Raw genomic sequence first — 19,148 nt, 5'->3', positions numbered from 1 at the left:
ACAAGGACTGGCGTGAGGATCCCGGTTTGAGCCCCCAGCTCCCCACCTGCAGGGGAGTCACTTCACAGACGGTGAAGCAGGTCTGCAGGTGTCTTCTCCCCCCCCCTCGATTTCTCTCTGTCGTGTCCAACAACAACGACAGCAATAATAGTAATAACAACACTGAAAAACAAGGGCAACAAAAGGGAAAAAATGGCCTCCAGGAGCAGTGGATTCATAGTGCAGGCACCGAGCCCCAGCAATAGCCCTGGAGGCAAAAAGGAAAAAAAAAAAAAGAAAATTCTACCACTACAGGCAGAAGTTGAGGGTTTGAGAGTCACTGAAACTCAACAAGTCTTGGATTTTCTCAGACTTGCTGAGCTCATACCACCTTCCTCTCTGGGGGTTCGGTCTCACCTTGCTATACAGCACGTCCAGCCAGTAATCAGCCACTTTGGCGACAGAACTATATACTTCTTCCAAGGTGCTGCCCTTGAGGAAGGCCTCAAACACAGAGGACTGGAAGATTTTAATCAGCTGCAGCTCCCCACGACGTTTGACCTCAAAGCCCTTCAGCTCAGCCAGGGATCCGTCTTCATTGAACACAGCGTACCTAGACAGAGATGAGCAAGGCAGAGAAGAAGCTGAGAGGAGCTGCTCTCTGGCCTGGCACTTTGGCCCCTCTTCTCTCTCTCCCTCCAGCATACAGCAGGAAGCAGACACCTCTGCACCCTCAGTTCTATGCTCCACAAACACCAAATGACAGACAGTTTGTAGCCTGTTGAACTACAATTAGACAGGAGAACAAAGCTGGGGCAACAGTGCTGACAGCTTTCCAAACTCAACAAAAAAGGCCCAAATAAAAGAACCGAAGCTGTTGATTTTCAGTCCATTTCCTAGATGAGCTGTTAAAGCTAACCCACCCTTTTCATCCTCAGCACCAGAGACAGAATGAATTCCTACCTCTTCTTTAGTTTTTTGCCTTCCTCTTTGGAGGCCGGAAGGATCATGGCAAGGTAGGGTCCATCTACCTCAAAGAAAATACTGTTCTCTGAACGGGTGATATAGGTGAGTGAAGAAGGCTCAGCCAGCTCCTGGTACTGATGGTTGGTGAAGCCTTCCTGCAAACAAGGGGGCGGAAACTTGTAACTTCGGAAAAACAACCAGCTGTGGCAGGGGGTAGATAGCAAAATAACTATGCAGAGACTGAGGTTCTGAAGTCCCAGGTTCAATCCCCCTGCACCACCATAAGCCAGAGCTGATCTGTGCTCTGGTTAAAAAAAAAAAAAAAAAAAAAACAGAAAAACAATCAGCTGCCCTTCAAACAGTGGCCAGGATGACAAACTGGGGCCCTTCTATGCTTGAACACCACTTGGAAAGTGGAAGGGGTCTAGCTGTGATACATGCCCAACATTGACAAGTCAATACTGCCATGTCCAGAGAGTCACACACCCTGTTTTCATCCGCAGGATATTCAGAAAAGGGCAAAGTTACAGCACAAAGAATACTCTGGGGCAGTCAGGGGTGGGGGGTAGGAGGGCTAGGAGGAACAGAGTCCAGGCTCTTCTGTCTGTTCTGTGGGGCACACACCAACACAACCGCACTGTACAAAGAGTGAATCTTACTGTACGCAAATTAGAAAATATTCATCCAAATGACCCCAAGCAAGTACTGAGAGCAGGCACAAGTGAGCCTAACTTCATCTTCATGAGTGGCAGACTCCACCAGAGAACTGCAGAGGTCAGCCCACAGTGACTGAGAAGTTCAGTTTTGACTAGGCAGTAAGGCTCAGGCAAAAATGACTGTGTGGAAACATGGCACTACCATCAATGAAGTCACTGCTTACAGTAGTACAAACCAGAAACTACTTTCCATGTGAACTCAGGCTGCACAACAAGTACACTCACACCGAGAAGCACCCAGTATGATTTCCAACATAATCTCCAATGAACCTACCTCCTCGGCAAAACCACTGATCCAGAACTGAGACAGAGAAAATGCAGGAGAGTCAGGAGCAACTTTTAGTACAAAAAAAGTACTCCAGGGGGTCGGGTGGTAGCGCAGCGGGTTAAGTGCAGGCACGCAAAGCGCAAAGACGGGCGTAAGGATCCAAGTTCAAGCCCCAGGCTCCCCACCTGCAGTGGGGCCCCTTCACAGGTGGTAAAGTAGGTCTGCAGGTGTCTGTCTGTCTCTCCTCCTCTCTGTTTTCCCGTCCTTTCTCCATTTCTCTCTGTCCTATCCAACAACAACAACATCAACAACAATAACCACAAGAATGATAAAACAACAAGGGCAACAAAAAAGGGGAAAAATAGCCTCCAGGAGCAGTGGATTCATGATGTAGGCACTGAGCCCTAGTGATAGACCTGGAGGCAAAAAAAAAAAAAGTACGGGAGTTAAGCGGTAGCACAGCGGGTTAAGTGCACATGGTGCAAAGTGCAAGGACCAGCCTAAGAATCCCGGTTCAAGACCCCCGGCTCCCCACCTGCAGGGGTGTCCCTTCACAGGCTGTGAAGCAGGTCTGCAGGTGTCTGTCTTTCTCTCCTCCTCTCTGTCTTCCCCTTCTCTCTCCATTTCTCTCTGTCCTATCCAACAACGATGACTTCAACAACTACAACAACAATGAAAAACAGCAAGGGCAACAAAAGGGAAGATAAATTTAAAAAATAGAAAAAGTACTCCAGATAAACTAAAAAATTCAGCTTAGTACAGTAAGAGGGGGCGGGTGTCAGTAACATTTGGACAAGTCTGGAAGAGGTCTCCATGATCAAAGGGACAGCAGGCAGAGGGACCGTGCTGACCACAAGTCCAATGCAGATGCCATGCACTACACTTTTTAAAAATATTTATTTATTGGGAGTCGGGCGTAGCTCAGCGGGTTAAGCGCAGGTGGCGCAAAGCACAATGATCGGCATAAGGATCCCGGTTCGAGCCCCCGGCTCCCCACCTGCAGGGGGTTCACTTCACAAGCGGTGAAGCAGGTCTGCAGGTGTCTATCTTTCTCTCCCCCTCTCTGTCTTCCCCTCCTCTCTCCATTTCTCTCTGTCCTATCCAACAACGATGACAGCAATAACAACAACAACAATGATAAACAAGGGCAACAAAAGGGAAAATAAATAATAAATAAATATTTTAAAAAATTATTTATTTTAGGATAGAAACAGCTAGAAATCAAGATGGGGAGATAGAGAGGGAGACAGAGAGACACCTGCAGCCCTGTTTCACTACTCATGAAGCTTTCCCCTGCAGGTGGGGACTGTGGTCTCAAACCTGGGTCCTTGCGCACTGTAACATGTGCGCTCAACCAGGTGCGCCACCACCTGGCCCTCACACACCACACTTGATACTGCTGACACAAAGCCCAGAGAATTTTATCACGCACCCATCTTGCTGTGAACAAGCCCAACGCCAAATACCCACACACATGCTGACGTGTCCAGCTCAGGACACTAGTAGTGATGATGTAAGTGGGACTGAAGTTATGAACAAAAACACAAAGAACAAGGGATGCAGGGCATCTCCACAGGGAGAACTACCGTCTAAGCACCACAGCAAAGACTGATGCCACAAAGTCCACGGGCAAACACCTTCTCCATATCCCCAGAGTGAGGCTTTATACAGGGGTGAAGGTCTGGGAGAAACAGGACATTCAAAGTCTCATGGTGTTTATTAGTTTCTGTGATGGCTTTAGAAATACCCAGGAACTCTGCTGCTCCTCCTTGGAGAGCTTGGTGGCAGCCGCTCTGCCTCTTCCTGCCCCAACCTACAGCACCCAGTGAGGTCTTGACAGGAAAAGGCCAGTAGTGTTCAAAAACCCCTTTTAAGTGGTGTGGGAGGTGACACAATGGATAAGGCATCAGACTCCCAGGCTTGAGGTCTTGAGTTTGATCCCCGGCAGCACATGTATCAGAGTGATGTCTGGTTCTTTCTCTCTCTCTCTCTCTCTCTCTCTCTCTCCTATATTTCTCACAAATAAATAAAATCTTAAAAAAAAAAAAAAAAAAACCCGTTTAAGCTCAGTCCAATACAGAGCAATAAGCAAGCCCAAACCAAGGGGCAGTCTAGCCAAATCCCTGCTCAGCATCCCTCAGAGACCTGGTCATGAGCCCAGGAGGCTGAGGAGCTAAAGACTGCAAGGATAAGAGGAGAGGCCAGTTAAGTGTGACGTGGGAAGTTACTGGGAGATGCAGATAAAGACTGCACAGAGTCACACTGCTATGCCAGCATGGACTTCTAAATTTTTTTTAAAAAGATTTATTTTTCTTTTTTATTGCCCGTGTTGTTTTTATCATTGTTGTGGTTATTATTATTGCTATTGATGTTATTGCCGAATAAGACAGAGAGAAATGTAGAAAGAAGGGGAAGACAGAAAAGGGGAGAGAAAATTAGATACCTGCAGACCACTTGTGAAGCAACCCCCTGCAGGTGGGGAGCTGGGGGCTCGAACTAGGATCCTTATGCCGGTCCTGGAGTTTTGCACCGTGTGCACTTAACCTGCTACGTACGCTACAGCCCGACCCAACTTCTAACTTTTGTTGGCATTATTGTGGTTTATAGGGATCAGCAATAAAGGAAATAGGCTGAATGTTACAGAAATCCTGTTCCATATTTGTATCTTAAGTCTATATTTACTTCAAAATAAAATTTTTGAAGGAAAGCAGTCAGTAGGCCAGGAGCTTGCCCATCAATAGAGTACATACCTTGTTTTGCAAGAGATCATGGGTTCAAGATGGGACACTATTATGGGAATACAATGAACAGTATGGCTGGGGTGCGGCTGGGGGTGGGGAAGCAGCATGGAAAATGTAACAGTGCTGTAATGTCTCTCTTTACCCCAACCCAAAGAAATGAAAGAATGAATACCAGGGCCTGGACCTACCTTGGGGAAATGTGGACGTGTACAGTGTGACAGCAAAAATTCGACAAACCAGCATTTACTCAACAGAGTGACACTGGAGTTGGGGCAGAAAATTGGGCAAGTGAGGTCAATCAGTGGTACTATGCATGTGCAAGGCCTGGAGTTCATTCCTATTGTCACATTAAAAAACAGGAAAAGTCTGAAGGCTGAAAACCAGGAAAAGTCAGACATGGCAGAAGCAGAGCAGAAGCAGTGACATTTGGAGGGTGAGCACGCTAGTGTGAGAACCAATGCAATGGCTTACCAGAGGCCAGCCAGAGCAGTGCTGCTAGGAACCAGGCTCACCTTGACCATGATGTTCAGCATGGCTCCAGGGTACGAGATGGTCACCTTGGGCTTTTTAGCATTGGCCGTCTTGATGACAAAGTTTTCTGGGAAGCTGTTGGGCAGGACGCACCATATTCCATCTGTGTCTAGCTCCAAGGGCCTCCTTCAAAGACACAGGGAAATGAAGCCTGGCTGGAGCAGAGCTGCAGCCCCTCAACAAGGGCCCAGTGTTCTAATAGCAGGTGAGACCCTTCCTTGCTGACAGGTGCCATGTCTAGCTGCGCCTGTGCCAACCTGTTCCCACTGTTCTAATAGCAGGTGAGACCCTTCCTTGCTGACAGGTGCCATGTCTAGCTGCGCCTGTGCCAACCTGTTCCCACTGTTCTAATAGCAGGTGAGACCCTTCCTTGCTGACAGGTGCCATGTCTAGCTGCGCCTGTGCCAACCTGTTCCCACTGTTCTAATAGCAGGTGAGACCCTTCCTTGCTGACAGGTGCCATGTCTAGCTGCGCCTGTGCCAACCTGTTCCCACTGTTGCCGTCCCAGGGCTGTCCACCAAGCTCTGCCAGTCCTGGGGCGGCAGAAGACCACATGCAATGCTCACCCAATCTGTTCAATCAGTTCCCGCGCCTGCGTGATGATGTTGGCTCCTGTGAAGCACACAATGCCAGCCATCTCCATGGAGTACCAGCGGGCCCTGGGAAGGACAGCCATTGTTTGCAAGTGGGAGGGCCAACGGCCATCCAGACAATCAGAAGGGAAGCCTGAAGCAGGCATTTGCATGTATTAAAGACACTTCTTGGGGGTCGGGCAGTAGCGCCATGGGTCAAGCGCACATGGTGCAAAGCGCAAGGACCAGTGTAAGGATCCCAGTTCAAGCCCCCGGCTCCCCATCTGCAAGGGGATCGCTTCACAGGCGGTGAAGGAGATCTGCAGATATCCTTCTCTCCCCGTCTTCCCCTCCTCTCTCTCCCCTATTCAACAACAATGACATCAATAACAATAATAATAACCACAACAACAATAAAACAGCCAGGGCAACAAAAGGGGGGAAAAAGACACTTCTTGCCCTCATTCCAGGGCCCCACAGGGATATGGTCCAATACCAGTCAGGGTGCTGCTGTCCCTGGCACCATCTCATGCCTGTCCTGTTCTCTAGCCCCTCACTTGCCATCTCATTTTGCTGGCAAATCCCAGGTGGCTCAGACACACTCAGCTTCCTAGAACCCACAGGGCTCACAGGCCTTGCCAGTCCCTCCCTAGCAACTGTGGCCCTCCCCCTCCTCCATTTCTGCCACTAATGAGGCAACAAGTCAGCAACCCTCCCCAGGCCCAATTCCCAGCCTTTTATCTTTCTGGGCTGGCACTGTTCACACTCCCCACCCAGGACATATCACTGACCGGCTCTGCCCAAGCCCACACCCACAATGTTGTCAGTGCAGTGGCCACACTTGGGCCCCTGCTGCCTTCACTTGGGCTCCAAGACCCCCACACTCCAAGTTTTCCATCATATCATCACACTGGGCTTAGTGACTGCCCTGACCAGCTCCCAGCTCCCAGCTGGTGACATCCACTAAGTCACAGTTATGCCAAAGAGACCCAAGCTGCCATGCCAGGCTCTGCTGTGCCCCAGACCCTCCTGCCATTGTGGCCTTGCTTCTCTGCCTCCCCAGGCCTGGTGAACCTGTATGCTCCCCACTCAGTCACGGGGCCAAGCCAACCCTGTCAGGGCCCTGCGCCGCACCCTTTCCGCATGACGTAGCCATAGAAGGAGTTGAGGATGCACTTGTGTGCTAGCTGCAGGGAGTCGTACAGCACCTCCATGTTCTTGCAGCGCTTCGCCTCGGCCGCGTCCCCCACCTCCACGGCTGCAGAGAGCTTCTTCTTCCACACCTGGGATACACAGAACCCATCACCCTCAGCTCCTCCACTCAACACAGTGCGTGGTTCAAGGTTAGTTTCTTTCTTATTTCTGTTTAAACTTTTAAAATTACCTTTATTTATTTATTTGAAATAGTCATAAATTGAGAGAGAAGGGGGAGACAGGGAGACAGAGAGACACCTGCAGCCCTGCTTCACCACTCGCAAAGCTCTCCCCCTGAAGGGGGGGACCGGAGGCTCAAACCAGGGTCCTTGTGCACTGTAACATGTGCTCTCAACAATGTGTGTCACCACCTGGCCCCCTCAAGGTTAGTTTCTTTGCATGTTCAAATTTATAGACCACTTGATCCCACCGGACAAAACAGACAGATGAAGACATTCTCTGGGATGCTCCCACTCAGAGGCTGACAAATTGAACGGGACACTGGGTAACCTGTAGATTGCAGGTCTTGGATTCTGTTGCTGCTGCTCACCACAGGTAGGATGAAGAAGCCCAGTCCCACTGAAAGTTTATTTATAGCAATAGCCAGCCCATAAGAAATAGCTCAGTGGGGAGAGTTTAACCTGCCTAACACCCTGGCTTCAATCACATGGCACCACATCGGAGAAATATGGACAGTACCAGAGGAGCCCACAGATGGTGGAATAGCACTTTGGGGTCTTCTTTTCTTTCTAAGTCTACATGGCATAGAATCCACATTTTAGAAATGACATGGATGCAGTTTGGAAGTATGAGCTGTGCACCAGGTCCTCAGTTCACTCCCTAATGTCACAGTAAAAAAGAGCAACCAGGGTGTCGGGTTAAGCACAGGTGGTGCAAAGTGCAAGGACCAGCGTAAGGATCCCGGTTTGAGCCCCCAGCTCCCCACCTGCAGGGGAGTCGCTTCACAGGCGGTGAAGCAGGTCTGCAGGTGTCTTTCTCTCCTCCTCTCTGTCTTCCCCTCCTCTCTCCATTTCTCTCTGTCCTATCCAACAACAACGACATCAACAATATCAACAACTACAACAATAAAACAACAAGGGCAACAAAAGAGAATAAATAAATATTAATAATAATAAAAAAGAGCAACCAGGGGCCAGGTGGTGGCGCACTCAGTAAGTGCACGTATCACCATGTGCGAGGACTTGGGTTTGAGCCCGTTCCTCACCTGCAGGGAGGATGCTTCACGAGTGGTGAAGCAGGGCTACAGGTGCCTCCGTCTTTCTCTCTCCCTATCTTCCCTTCACTCTCAATTTCTTTGTCCTGTCAAATGCAAATAAAGTAGAAAGAAAAACATGGAAAAATGGGGAGTCAGGCGGTAGCGCAGTGGGTAAGTGCACGTGGCACAAAACGCAAGGACTGGCGTAAGGATCCTGGTTCAAGCCCCCGGCTCCCCACCTGCAGGGGAGTCACTTCACAGGTGGTGAAGCAGGTCTGCAGATGTCTTTCTCTCCCCCTCTGTCCTATCCAACAACATCAACAATAATAATAACCACAACAACGATTAAAAAAAAACAAAAAAAAAAACAAGGGAAACACAAGGAAAAAACATAGCCTCCAGGAGCAGTGGATTCAGGTACTGAGACCCAGCAATAACCCTGGAGGCCAAAAAAAAAAAAAGGTCATCAGGAGCAGCAGATTCATAGCGTCAGCACTGAGCCCCAGCAATAACTCTGGTGGCAGTAAGAAAAAAAAATTAATTAAAAAAAATAATAAAGAGCAACCAGTTTACAACTATGCACATATTGTTTAACTATGCACATGGGAGGTGGAGGGGGTCACCACTGTCCAAACAGACAAGGACTCTGGTACCAGCTCTGAGGAGTGCTCCCCTTCACAAGGGCCAGACCCACCTTGTGGAGGCCCTTGAACTCGTAGCGTCGATCCCGGAAGGCGCGCACAGTGTCCACGTAGAAGGAGTTTTCTCGCTGGCAGATGGTGGTGAGGCGCTCCTCCACCTTAGTCACGTGGATCTTCTTGTAGGCCTTGCGGCAGTAATCTAGACACAGGCCAGGAGAGATGAGGCTCCACAAAGGAGTCACAACTCACAGCATAAGCACAGCTTTCTTGGAAGCCTCCAGAAGACACAGCTCACAGGGGTGAGACCGGGCTTGATCACTGGCCTCAAACACTCAACATGTGCTGCAGCACAGCCAGGCAGCCCACTGCAGGCTGCTTCACAGCTGCTCCATACCCACCCCTCACCTGCCAGCCTCCTCTTCTCATATTTAGCCTGCTCTTCTCGCGACAGCTCATGAAAGGCCCGGGCTGGGCCTTCTGGAACCAGGGGAGGGAACTTCTCCGACTCCAGCTGGTGCTGGATCCGATGGTACTCACTGCGACTGGCTGGCACTGGGGTAGGGGACGAGGGGGACAAAAACAGTGCTAGAGCCCTCAACGGGCCCACAAGCTTCCCACTGGGCAGCCCTCACCCCGCCGACACTCACTGAACTCGCCCCTCCACTGCCAGGCCATCTTGCGCTGACAGTTTGCTCCAGGCTTATTAAAGTCGCAGGCAGCACAGGTGGCCTCATCCACCATGGCAGAGGGCTGCGGAGAAACAGAAGGAGAGTCAGGGCTCTGCACCGAGAGAGCCAGCTGAGACGAGAATTTGGCTCACCTGGAGGCGGTTGGTCAGGATGATGTTAGGGTACATGGCTCCCACATCAAGGTGGTAGATGAGGGGACACTCGATCCGGTTAGGAACATCTTTCAGGGCAGTGAGCTTGGCCTTAATTTGATCACACACCTACAAAGAAGTGGATGCCGGTCACTAAGTGGGAACTGTATGGACAGGATGACAAGTACTGTGAGTCAGATAGATACATAGCAGTCACCAACCCTTGGTTGACAAAGACTTGGGCGTCATACTACACAGAGCAAAAAAGGGCTTGGGCAGTGGCACACTGGGCTAGAACACATGTTACAGAGCGCAAGGATCCTGGTTCTAGCCTCTGGTCCCCACTTGCAGGGGGAAGCTTCAAAGTAGTGAAACAGTGCTGCAGATGTCTCCCTCTCTTAAGTCCTTCCCCTCAACTTCTCAGTCTCAAGAAAAAGAGAAAGAAACAAAGAAAGAAAGAAGAGAAAAGAAAAGAAAAGAAAGGAAGGAAGAGGCGGGTGTTGGCGCTCCTGGTTGAGCGCACATGTTACAATGCACAAGGATTTGGGTTTGAGCCCCAGTCCCCACCTGCAGGGGAAAGCTTTGCGAGTGGTCAAGCTGGGCTACAGGTGTCTGTCTCTCTCCCTCCCCCTCTCTTCCCTCTCAATTTCTGGCTATCCCTATCCAATAAATAAATGAAGATTTTTTAAAAAAATTAAAAGGAGCAGAATCCTAAGCATCACAGGAAGCAGCCAACTTCACTTCCGAACTTGGGGGCTGAGAGAAAAATATGTAAACTATGACTCAAGTCACATGTCCAAGTCTGTGGGGCACACACCTTGACCCTCTGGCCAGTGAGCACAAGACCAGTTAGAACAGGTTGGAGAACCTTTCTGCAAAGAGCTATTTGAGTATTAATAACATCATCTAAGGGCCATATAAAATTATCAAATTAAAAACTAGCACTGGGGCTGGGCAATGGCACACCTCGGTAAGCGCACATGTTGCAATGTGTAAAGACCCGAGTTTGAGCCCCCAGTCCCCAACTGCATGGGGAAAGCTTTGCAAGTGATGAAGCAGGGCTGCAGATGTCTGTCTCTCTCTATCCCCGCCCCATCTCTCTTGATTTTTGGCTGTCTCTATCCAATATATAAAGATTTTAAAAAATTAAAAAAAATAGCAGAGTAGGGGAGATAGCAATAATAGTTATACCAAGAGACTCTCATGCCTGAGGTTCCCAGGTTCAGTTCCCAGCATCACCATAAGCCATAGCTGAGCAGTGCTCTGAGAAAACAAAAACTAGTGGTCCAGGAGGTGGCGCAGTGGATAAAGCATTGGATTCTCAACCATTAGGTCCTGAGTTCGATTGCTGGCAGCACATGCACCACAGTGATGTCTGAGTCTTTCTCTACTATCTTTCTCATGAATAAATAAACTCATTTAAAAAAGAAAGGAAAAACTAACACTTAACATTGGTATGAGAAAAACTCCTAGATGTAATAGATTTCAAGCCCAGCCTATGGTTGCCTTGGAAGGACAAGACCAGAAGCTTCTGTGGACCATACAGACCCTCAGGTTACATGTTCCATATGCCTGAGCATCAACAACTTCCCTGACACTAAGTGGCAGGTCCCAGTAACCTCTAAACTGGGATGAGTTTAACTCTTTCAGCCTCAAGATCAGAGACAGTCACCAATCCAAGTCTGAGTCTGTCTTTTTCTCTATCTGAATGAAGTAGAAGGAAAGAAGGGAGGAAGGAAAGAATGAAGGAAGGGGGGGAGAAAGAAAACACATTGGTGTGGTTGTAGTGAAATCATGCATGTGATGTCCTGGCCCATAACAAAACAAAACAAAACAAAACAAAACAAAACAAAACAAAACAAAACAAAACAACTCTGGGGGCTGGGCAGTAGCACACCGGGTTAAGTGCACATAGAGCGAAGCGCAAGGATCCCAGTTGAAGCCCCCGGCTCCCCACCTGCAAGGGGGTCACTTCACAAGCAGTAAAGCAGGTCTGCAGGTATCTGTATTTCTCTCTTCCTCTCCTCTCAATTTCACTCAGTCTTATCTAACAACAACAGAAACAACAAAGGAAAAATGGTCGCCAGAAGCAGCGGATTTATAGTGCTGGCACTAAGCCCCAATGATAATCCTGGAGGCAAAAAAAAAAAAAAAACTCCTATATGTCAGAAAGAGAAGAATGAATATGGGATGATCTCTCTCATAGACAGAAGTTGAAAAATACTACCATGATGCTAATCTGCCTTCCCTGGGCAGAAGACAATCTCACCAATGTATCCTGGAACCCCACCTCCCTAGTGCCCTACCCAACTAGGAAAAGACAGAAACAGGCTGGGGATATGGATCCACCTGTTAATGCCCATGTGCAGCAGAGAAAGAATTACAGAAGCCAGAACTACCACCTTCTGTGCCCCATAGAGATCTTTAGTCCATACTCCTAGAGGGATAAAAAATAAGGAAGCTTCCAATAGAGGGGATGGGATATGCCATTCTAGTGGTAGGAACTGTATAAACCGTGCCCCTCTAGCCCACAATCTTGTTGATCATTACTAAATCACTAATAACAATAATAGTTGAAAAATAAGAAAACAAAGCAGAACTTGGATTGGGTTAGGTGGGGGTGGGGGAGTGTTCAGGTCCTAGAACATGATGACAGAGGAGGACCTAGAGGGGGTTGAATTGTTATGGGGAACTGAGAAATGTTACACATGTACAAACTACTGTATTTTACTGTTGCCTGTAAACCATTAATCCCTCTGATAAAGAAGAAATCTGTCTGTCTTTCCCCGTTTTCCCCTCCTCTCTCCATTTCTCTCTGTCCTATCTAACAACGAAGACATCAACAACAATAACTACAGCAACAACGAAAAACAACAAGGGCAACAAAAAGGGAAAATAAATATTTTAAAAAAATTTTTAAATAGAAAAAAAAAAAAGAAGAAGAAACCTGAAGTAAACATGTCAAGAAAAGTAAACTAGTAATACTGGACAGTGGGACTGAGCGGCGGCACACCTGGTGAGTGCACACCTTACCACACCCAGGTTCAAGCCTCACTCCCCACATGCAGAAAGACACTCCATGGGAGGTGAAGCAGTTCTGAAGGGAGTCTTGTTTTTTAATTTTTTTTTATTTTATTGATTTATTGAATAGTGACAGAGAGAAATTGAGAGCGGAGGGGGAGACAGAGAGACACACCTGCAGCCCTGCTTCACCACTTGTGAAGCTTTCCCCCTGCAGGTGGGGACCGGGGGCTTGAACCTGGGTCCTTGTGCACTGTAATATGTGCGCTCAACCGGGTGTGCCACCGTCTGGCCCCCTGAAGGTGTCTTTATCTTTCTCTCCCTATCTCTCCCTGCCTCAATTTCTCCTATCCTATCAAGTAGAAGGAAAATAATAATAATAATAATAATAAAAGAAACATGGATGCCAGGAATGGCTAATTTTGCCAGGAGTTCCAGCAATACCCTGGTGGCAATTAAAAAAATAAATGGGAGTTGGGCGGTAGCACAACGATTAAGCGCACATGGCGCAAAGCGCAAGGACCGGCATAAGGATCCTGGTTCGAGCCGCCGGCTCCCCACCTGCAGGGGAGTCGCTTCACAGGCGGGGAAGCAGGTCTGCAGGTGTCTGTCTTTCTCTCCCCATTTTCCCCTCCCCTCTCCATTTCTCTCTGTCCTATCCAACAAAACAACATTAATAACAACAGCAACAATAAAAACAATAAGGGCAACAAGATGGAAAATAAATATAATTTTTAAAAATAATAAGTAAATAAAACTAGACAATGGGCCAGCAGAACAGGCCACTTTAATAGTGCACTGCTTTACCATACATACAATAAGGGCTTCAGCCCAACCCCCACTGCAGTGAAGGAAGCTTCAGCATCATGGTCTCTTTCTCTCTCTGCCTCTATGTTAAAAAAAAAAAGAAGTCCAGCTCCAGTGCACCCAATAGAGTACACACATTAACATGGACAAGAACCTGGGTTCAAGTCCCAGTTCTCTAACTGCATGAGAGAAGCTTTCCAAGCAGTGGAGCAGTGCTGAAAGCATCTCTATTTTCCTATTTCTCATCAGAAGAAAAATAAAAGAAAGAAAGAAAGAAAGAAAGAAAGAAAGAAAGAAAGAAAGAAAGAAAGAAAGGATGCCTGCAAGGAGCAGTGGTAAAAAATATAATAGGGAGTCGGGCGGTAGCACGGCGGGTTAAGCGCACAAGGTGCAAAGCGCAAGGACTGACAGAAGGATCCCGGTTCGAGCCCCCAGCTCCCCACCTGCAGGGGAGTTGCTTCATAGGCAAAAAAAAAAAAAAAAAAAAAAAAAAGGGCAACAAAAGGGAATGAATAAATAAATATTAAAAAAAAAAAAAAAGAACTAACTGGGGGGCCAGGCAGTAGCACAGTGGGTCAAGCGCACATGTCAAGCAAAGCACAAAACTGGAGTAAGGATCCCAGTTCAAGCCCCTGGCTCCCCAACTGCAGGGGGGGTGCTTCATGGGCAGTGAAGCAGGTCTGTACATGTCTTATCTTTCTCTCCCCATCTTCCCCTCCTCTCGATTTTTCTCTGTCCTATCCAACAACAAGGGCAACAAAATAGGAAAAACAGACTCTAGGAGCAGTGGATTTATAGTGCAGGCACCAAGAAGTCCCAGCAATTACCCTGGAGGCACCAAAAAAAAAAGAATAACCAGTCGGGGTAATACCTCAGCTACTAGAGACTTGGTTTGGGTTCAATCCCCAGCACTGCATATACCAGAGTGGTGTTCTGGGTTCTATCGCTCTCATATAAGCTTTATAAATGGTGCTTTCAATTATTTATCATTTTCAAAAAAATTTTTTTAACAATAAAAAATAAATCAGCAGTCTACAAAATAAAAGGCAAATGATGGGGCCGGGTGGTGGCACACCTGGTTAAGCACATACATTACAGTGCTCAAGGACCCAGGTTCAAGCCCCTGGCCCCTACCTGCAGGGAGTGGTGAAGCAGGGCTGCAGGCGTCTATCTCTCCTTCCTCTCAATTTCTGGCTGTCTCTATTCAATAAATAATGATAAAAAAAAATAAATAAAAGGCAGATGAGCTGGCTGTGAAACCCACTATCTGCCTCTCTTTCTAGCCACAACTACTGAGGCATTCATTCTCAGAGTAAGAGCAGGCATTTCCCTCCTTGGTGAAAGACTTCCATCTTTTTTACATTTTTTTTCTTAAAGATTTTATTTATTTATTAATGAGAAAGACAAAAGAGAGAAAGAACTCTGGTACATGTGCTGCCAGGGACTGAACTCAGGACCTCAGGCTTGAGAGTCTAGTGCCTCAGCCACTGCGCCACCTCCCGGACCACAAAGACTTCCATCTTATAGGTGGTGTTGTGTTGTGACACCGACAGACCCAGACCAGGGGTGTCCAGGCACCCACAGTGGAAGCACAGGCTAATAAGAGAAGCCAATCCACAGAACAAGATGTGTGAGCAGCTGTTTGTCCACCTGAAGCATTATTACCTCCTGGAAATTGGTGACCTGCTCTACAGGCACCTTCTCCTCCTCCTCTACCGCGTGATGTAGTGTCTTCTCCACCCGCTGCAGCAGGAAGTCAAAGGCAGCGGGGTTCTAGTATAAATGATCAAGAGAGAACAGAGGTGAGACAGAAGACTCCCTTGTACCAGCAGACCACCTCAGGTGAGAGGCCACATGAATATTCTGGGAAGAGCTACCCATTCACTCTACAGGGCCCTACAGAAGGGAGGTAGTACAGGACACAGGGTGGAAGACTGAAGGGCAGTTTCTTTAGTCCGTTCAGTTTTGTGGGGGGAAGAGGTCCGAGCCTCAGAAGACCCAGCAGGGACACACCATCCTGAATCGGCAGGGGATATCACTGCGGAATACGCCTGACTCCAGGGCCTCCACGTGGCCGCCCACATAGGTCTCAGCATCCAGCACGTGGCCATCAGTGGTCAGCTTGTTGAACTCCTGCTCCTGCTTGTTGGGGAAGATGATGTTGGCGTGGAAGGCCTGCACCATCAGCAGGGCCTCACATAGTGTCCCGGAGCCCTTCCGCAGCACCTGTGGGGAGACACCAGGCTTGGATGACACCATGACCATGTCTGCAGAAGATGGGTGAAGCCAGCAACCCAGCCAGGTAGCCAAGTGGAGGAACCAAAGACTGACCTCATCGGGCTCCATGGGGATAATGGTGCACAGGGCAAATATAAAAGGATGCACATACTTCATGTACAGGTAGTAGGTGGCCACTGCATCTGAAACTGAATATGTAGCCAGAGTCTGAGGAGAGAACAGTGGGTGTAAGGTCAGTGGTGTGCCCAGCAGGCCATCGGTCAGGGCCAGAGGTGAGCTCGGGAAATAGGCACACGTGCCTGGGGCTGCTCGGTGGCCATACGGCACATGTCCTCAGGGTCCAGCTCTACGGGGTCATAGCCCAGCTTGGCTTTGGCAGCTGCCTTGAGATTGTGGCTGCCAACAGGGAGGTAACTATCCCTCTTCACCCACCTGAAAATAAGAATGAGAACAGGTGACTAACAACACATTAAGAAGCAGCAAAGCTGGACAGAGCACAAGATGCAGCATCCACAAAGAAGCTGAGGTGGCCTGAGAAATCCCACAGCAATTGCATCTCACTCTACGAGGCCTCCCTTTGTGGTCTGGCGCCCACTATGGGCCGACATTAACACATGCTTGATGAATGAGTGATGAGCAAACAGAACAGACAAATTCCTGGAATTTGCAACAGCTTTCTCTCAGGTTATGAGAGCCACATTTCCCATGTGGAGACAGGACAAGTTTGTGCCAAAAGAAAGCCAGGGATTCACTCATAGAGGCTGTCAGAAGACAATCCTGAGCCACAGGAGTTGTTGGGTCTGTCTGAGACAGACCAAGTAGATGCCCTAGGAAGCCTTGTGCCCTGAGAGGAGCCTACCTGAGACAGTCCATGTGGATGCACTGGGGTGCCTTGTACTCCCCCTGGCTGTCCTTCTGGAAGCCTATCTCCTGGAACATGCTCAGTCCGTGCACTGCTGCTCTGGCCTCCACAAACGGCCTGAGGAATAGAAGATGGACAAAAATAGAGGCTAGATGGTCTATAATTCCTCACATTCAGAAAATATTGTCCATTTACACTCAAAGCTACCTACAGTCCTCTCCTCAGGGGAATGAGAGGCCACTGCTGCTACTAAGCATAGTCCTCCTTCCCATCTTAAAATCTTACTGCAGCCATGCACTAAATGGATCCCTTCCCAAACTTTATTATATTTTTTAATGTTTATTAATTTTCCTTCTTGTTGCCCTTGTTGTTTTATTATTGAAGTTATTATTGATGTCGTTGTTGCTGGATAGGACAGAGAAATGGAGAGAGGAGGGGAAGACAGAGAGGGGGAGAGAAAGATAGACACCTGCAGACCTGCTTCACCACTTGTGAAGTGACTCCCCTGCAGGTGGGGAGCTGGGGTTTGAACCAGGATCCTTCTGCTGGTCCTTGCGCTTTGCGCCACGTGCACTTAACCCACTGGGCTACCGCCCAACACCCCAAACTTTATTTTTTTGTCACTGCTGAGACTAATGCTTCAGGCTGGTATTTCTTTTTCCCCCTACTAGGTATCACAGGCTCAATGCCTGCACAACTCTACTGCTCCCAGAGGTCAATTTCTTCTCCCTCTCTAGAGGGTGAGAAAGAGAAGAGACACCACAAATTTGTTTCCCCATGTGATGGTTCGGGGATCAAACCTGAGTCCTTATACATGAGTGTATGAGTGTGTGTGTGTGTGTGTGTGTGTGCGTGTGCGTGTGCGTGTGTGTGTGTGTGTACACCATCTACAGGGCCCCTCCAGATAAGACTTTTTTCCCAGATAGAAAGAAGAGATGGGGGGGTAGGGGGCGGGGAGTCGAACATAGCGCAGCAGGTTAAGCACACAGGTGGCATAAAGCGTGAGGACTGGCATAAGGTTCGTGGTTTGAGCCCCCAGCTCCCAACCTACAGGGGAATCAATTCACAGGCGGTGAAGCTGGTCTACAGGTATCTATCTTTCTCTCCCCCTCTGTCTTACCCTCCTCTCTCCATTTCTCTCTGTCCTATCCAACGACGACATCAATAACAACAACAACAACGATAAGCAATAAGGGCAACAAAAGGGAAAAAATATATATATTTTTTTTTAAAAAAAGAGGGAGTCAGGCGGTAGCATAGCAGGTTAAGCACCGTGGCGCAAAGCACAAGAACCAGCATAAGGATCCTGGTTCGAGCCCCCAGCTCCCCATCTGCAGGGGGGGGCGCTTCACAAGCAGTGAAGCAGGTCTGCAGGTGTCTATCTTTCTCTCCCCGCTCTGTCTTCCCCTTTTCTCTCCATTTCTCTCTGTCCTATACAACAACGACATCAATAACTACAACAATAAAACAAGGGCAACAAAAGGGAATAAATAAAAATTTAAAAAAAAAGGTTAAAAAAAAGAAGAGAACAGGGGTCGGGTGGCAAAAACCAGTGGCATGTCTCTATGCAAACACTAAATCTGAAGGAGACATCCAGAAATCACTCGCATTCACTGTTGCAGCAAAATTAATAAAATACCTAGAAATAAAGTTGACCAAAGAAGTGAAAGACTTGTATAATGAAAACTATGAGTCACTATTCAAGGAAATAGAAACTGATACCACGAAATGGGAAGACATCCCATGCTCATGGATTGGAAGAATAAATATCATCAAAATGAATATTCTCCCCAGAGCCATATACAAATTTAACGTGATACCCGTCAAAGTTCCACCAAGCTTCTTTAAGAGAATAGAACAAAAACTACAATCATTTATCTGGAAGCAGAAAACACCTAGAATTGCCAGGACAATCTTGCAGAAAAGAAACAGAAATGTAGGCATCACACTCCCAGATCTCAAACTATATTATAAGGCCATCATAATCAAAACAGCCTGATACTGAAACAAAATAGGCACACAGACCAGTGGAACAGAATTGAAAGCCCAGAACTAAACCCCCACAACTATGGACATCTCTAATCTTTGATAAGGGGGCCCAAAGTATTAAATGGAGGAAGGAGGCTCTCCTCAATAAATGGTGCTGGGAAAACTGGGTTGAAACATGCAGAAGACTGAAACTGAATCAACTTATCTCACCAGAAACAAAAATCAACTCCAAATGGATCAAAGACCTGGATGTTAGACTAGAAACTATCAAATACTTAAGAGGAAAACATTGGTGGAACACTTTCCCACCTAAACCTCAAGGACATCTTTGATGAAACAAACCCAACTGCAAGGAAGACTAAAGCAGAAACAAACCAATGGGACTACATCAAATTGAAAAGTTTCTGCACAGCCAAAGAAACTATCACACAAACAAAGAGACCCCCCACAGAATGGGTGAAGATCTTCACATGCCATACATCAGACAAGAGACTAATCACCAAAATATACAAAGAGCTCAGCAAACTTAGCAACAAAAAAGCAAATGACCTCATTCAAAAATATGCAGAGGATATGAACAAAACAT

The 19,148-nt window shown here is 47.7% G+C and overlaps 1 protein-coding gene across 1 annotated transcript in view; it reads right to left on the bottom strand.

Moving 5' to 3' along the window:
- The window catches only part of POLE (DNA polymerase epsilon, catalytic subunit), a 65,499-nt gene that overhangs the window by 28,521 nt on the left and 17,830 nt on the right, over nucleotides 1-19,148 (bottom strand). The window contains exons 12-25 of the mRNA XM_060192698.1: nucleotides 16,571-16,690; nucleotides 16,011-16,143; nucleotides 15,805-15,918; nucleotides 15,487-15,699; nucleotides 15,139-15,246; nucleotides 9,646-9,774; nucleotides 9,473-9,575; nucleotides 9,231-9,377; nucleotides 8,879-9,024; nucleotides 6,909-7,057; nucleotides 5,769-5,861; nucleotides 5,183-5,327; nucleotides 943-1,100; nucleotides 397-592 (exon numbers count right to left, since the gene is read on the bottom strand). Of these exons, the coding sequence (XP_060048681.1) occupies nucleotides 397-592; nucleotides 943-1,100; nucleotides 5,183-5,327; nucleotides 5,769-5,861; nucleotides 6,909-7,057; nucleotides 8,879-9,024; nucleotides 9,231-9,377; nucleotides 9,473-9,575; nucleotides 9,646-9,774; nucleotides 15,139-15,246; nucleotides 15,487-15,699; nucleotides 15,805-15,918; nucleotides 16,011-16,143; nucleotides 16,571-16,690 (1,954 nt within the window). The remainder of the gene's footprint in view (nucleotides 1-396; nucleotides 593-942; nucleotides 1,101-5,182; nucleotides 5,328-5,768; nucleotides 5,862-6,908; nucleotides 7,058-8,878; nucleotides 9,025-9,230; nucleotides 9,378-9,472; nucleotides 9,576-9,645; nucleotides 9,775-15,138; nucleotides 15,247-15,486; nucleotides 15,700-15,804; nucleotides 15,919-16,010; nucleotides 16,144-16,570; nucleotides 16,691-19,148) is intronic.

This window comes from Erinaceus europaeus, chromosome 6 (assembly GCF_950295315.1).
Source record: "Erinaceus europaeus chromosome 6, mEriEur2.1, whole genome shotgun sequence".
In the NCBI taxonomy this organism is placed as follows: Eukaryota; Metazoa; Chordata; class Mammalia; order Eulipotyphla; family Erinaceidae; genus Erinaceus; species Erinaceus europaeus.
This window is presented reverse-complemented; position numbering and strand designations above follow the sequence as displayed.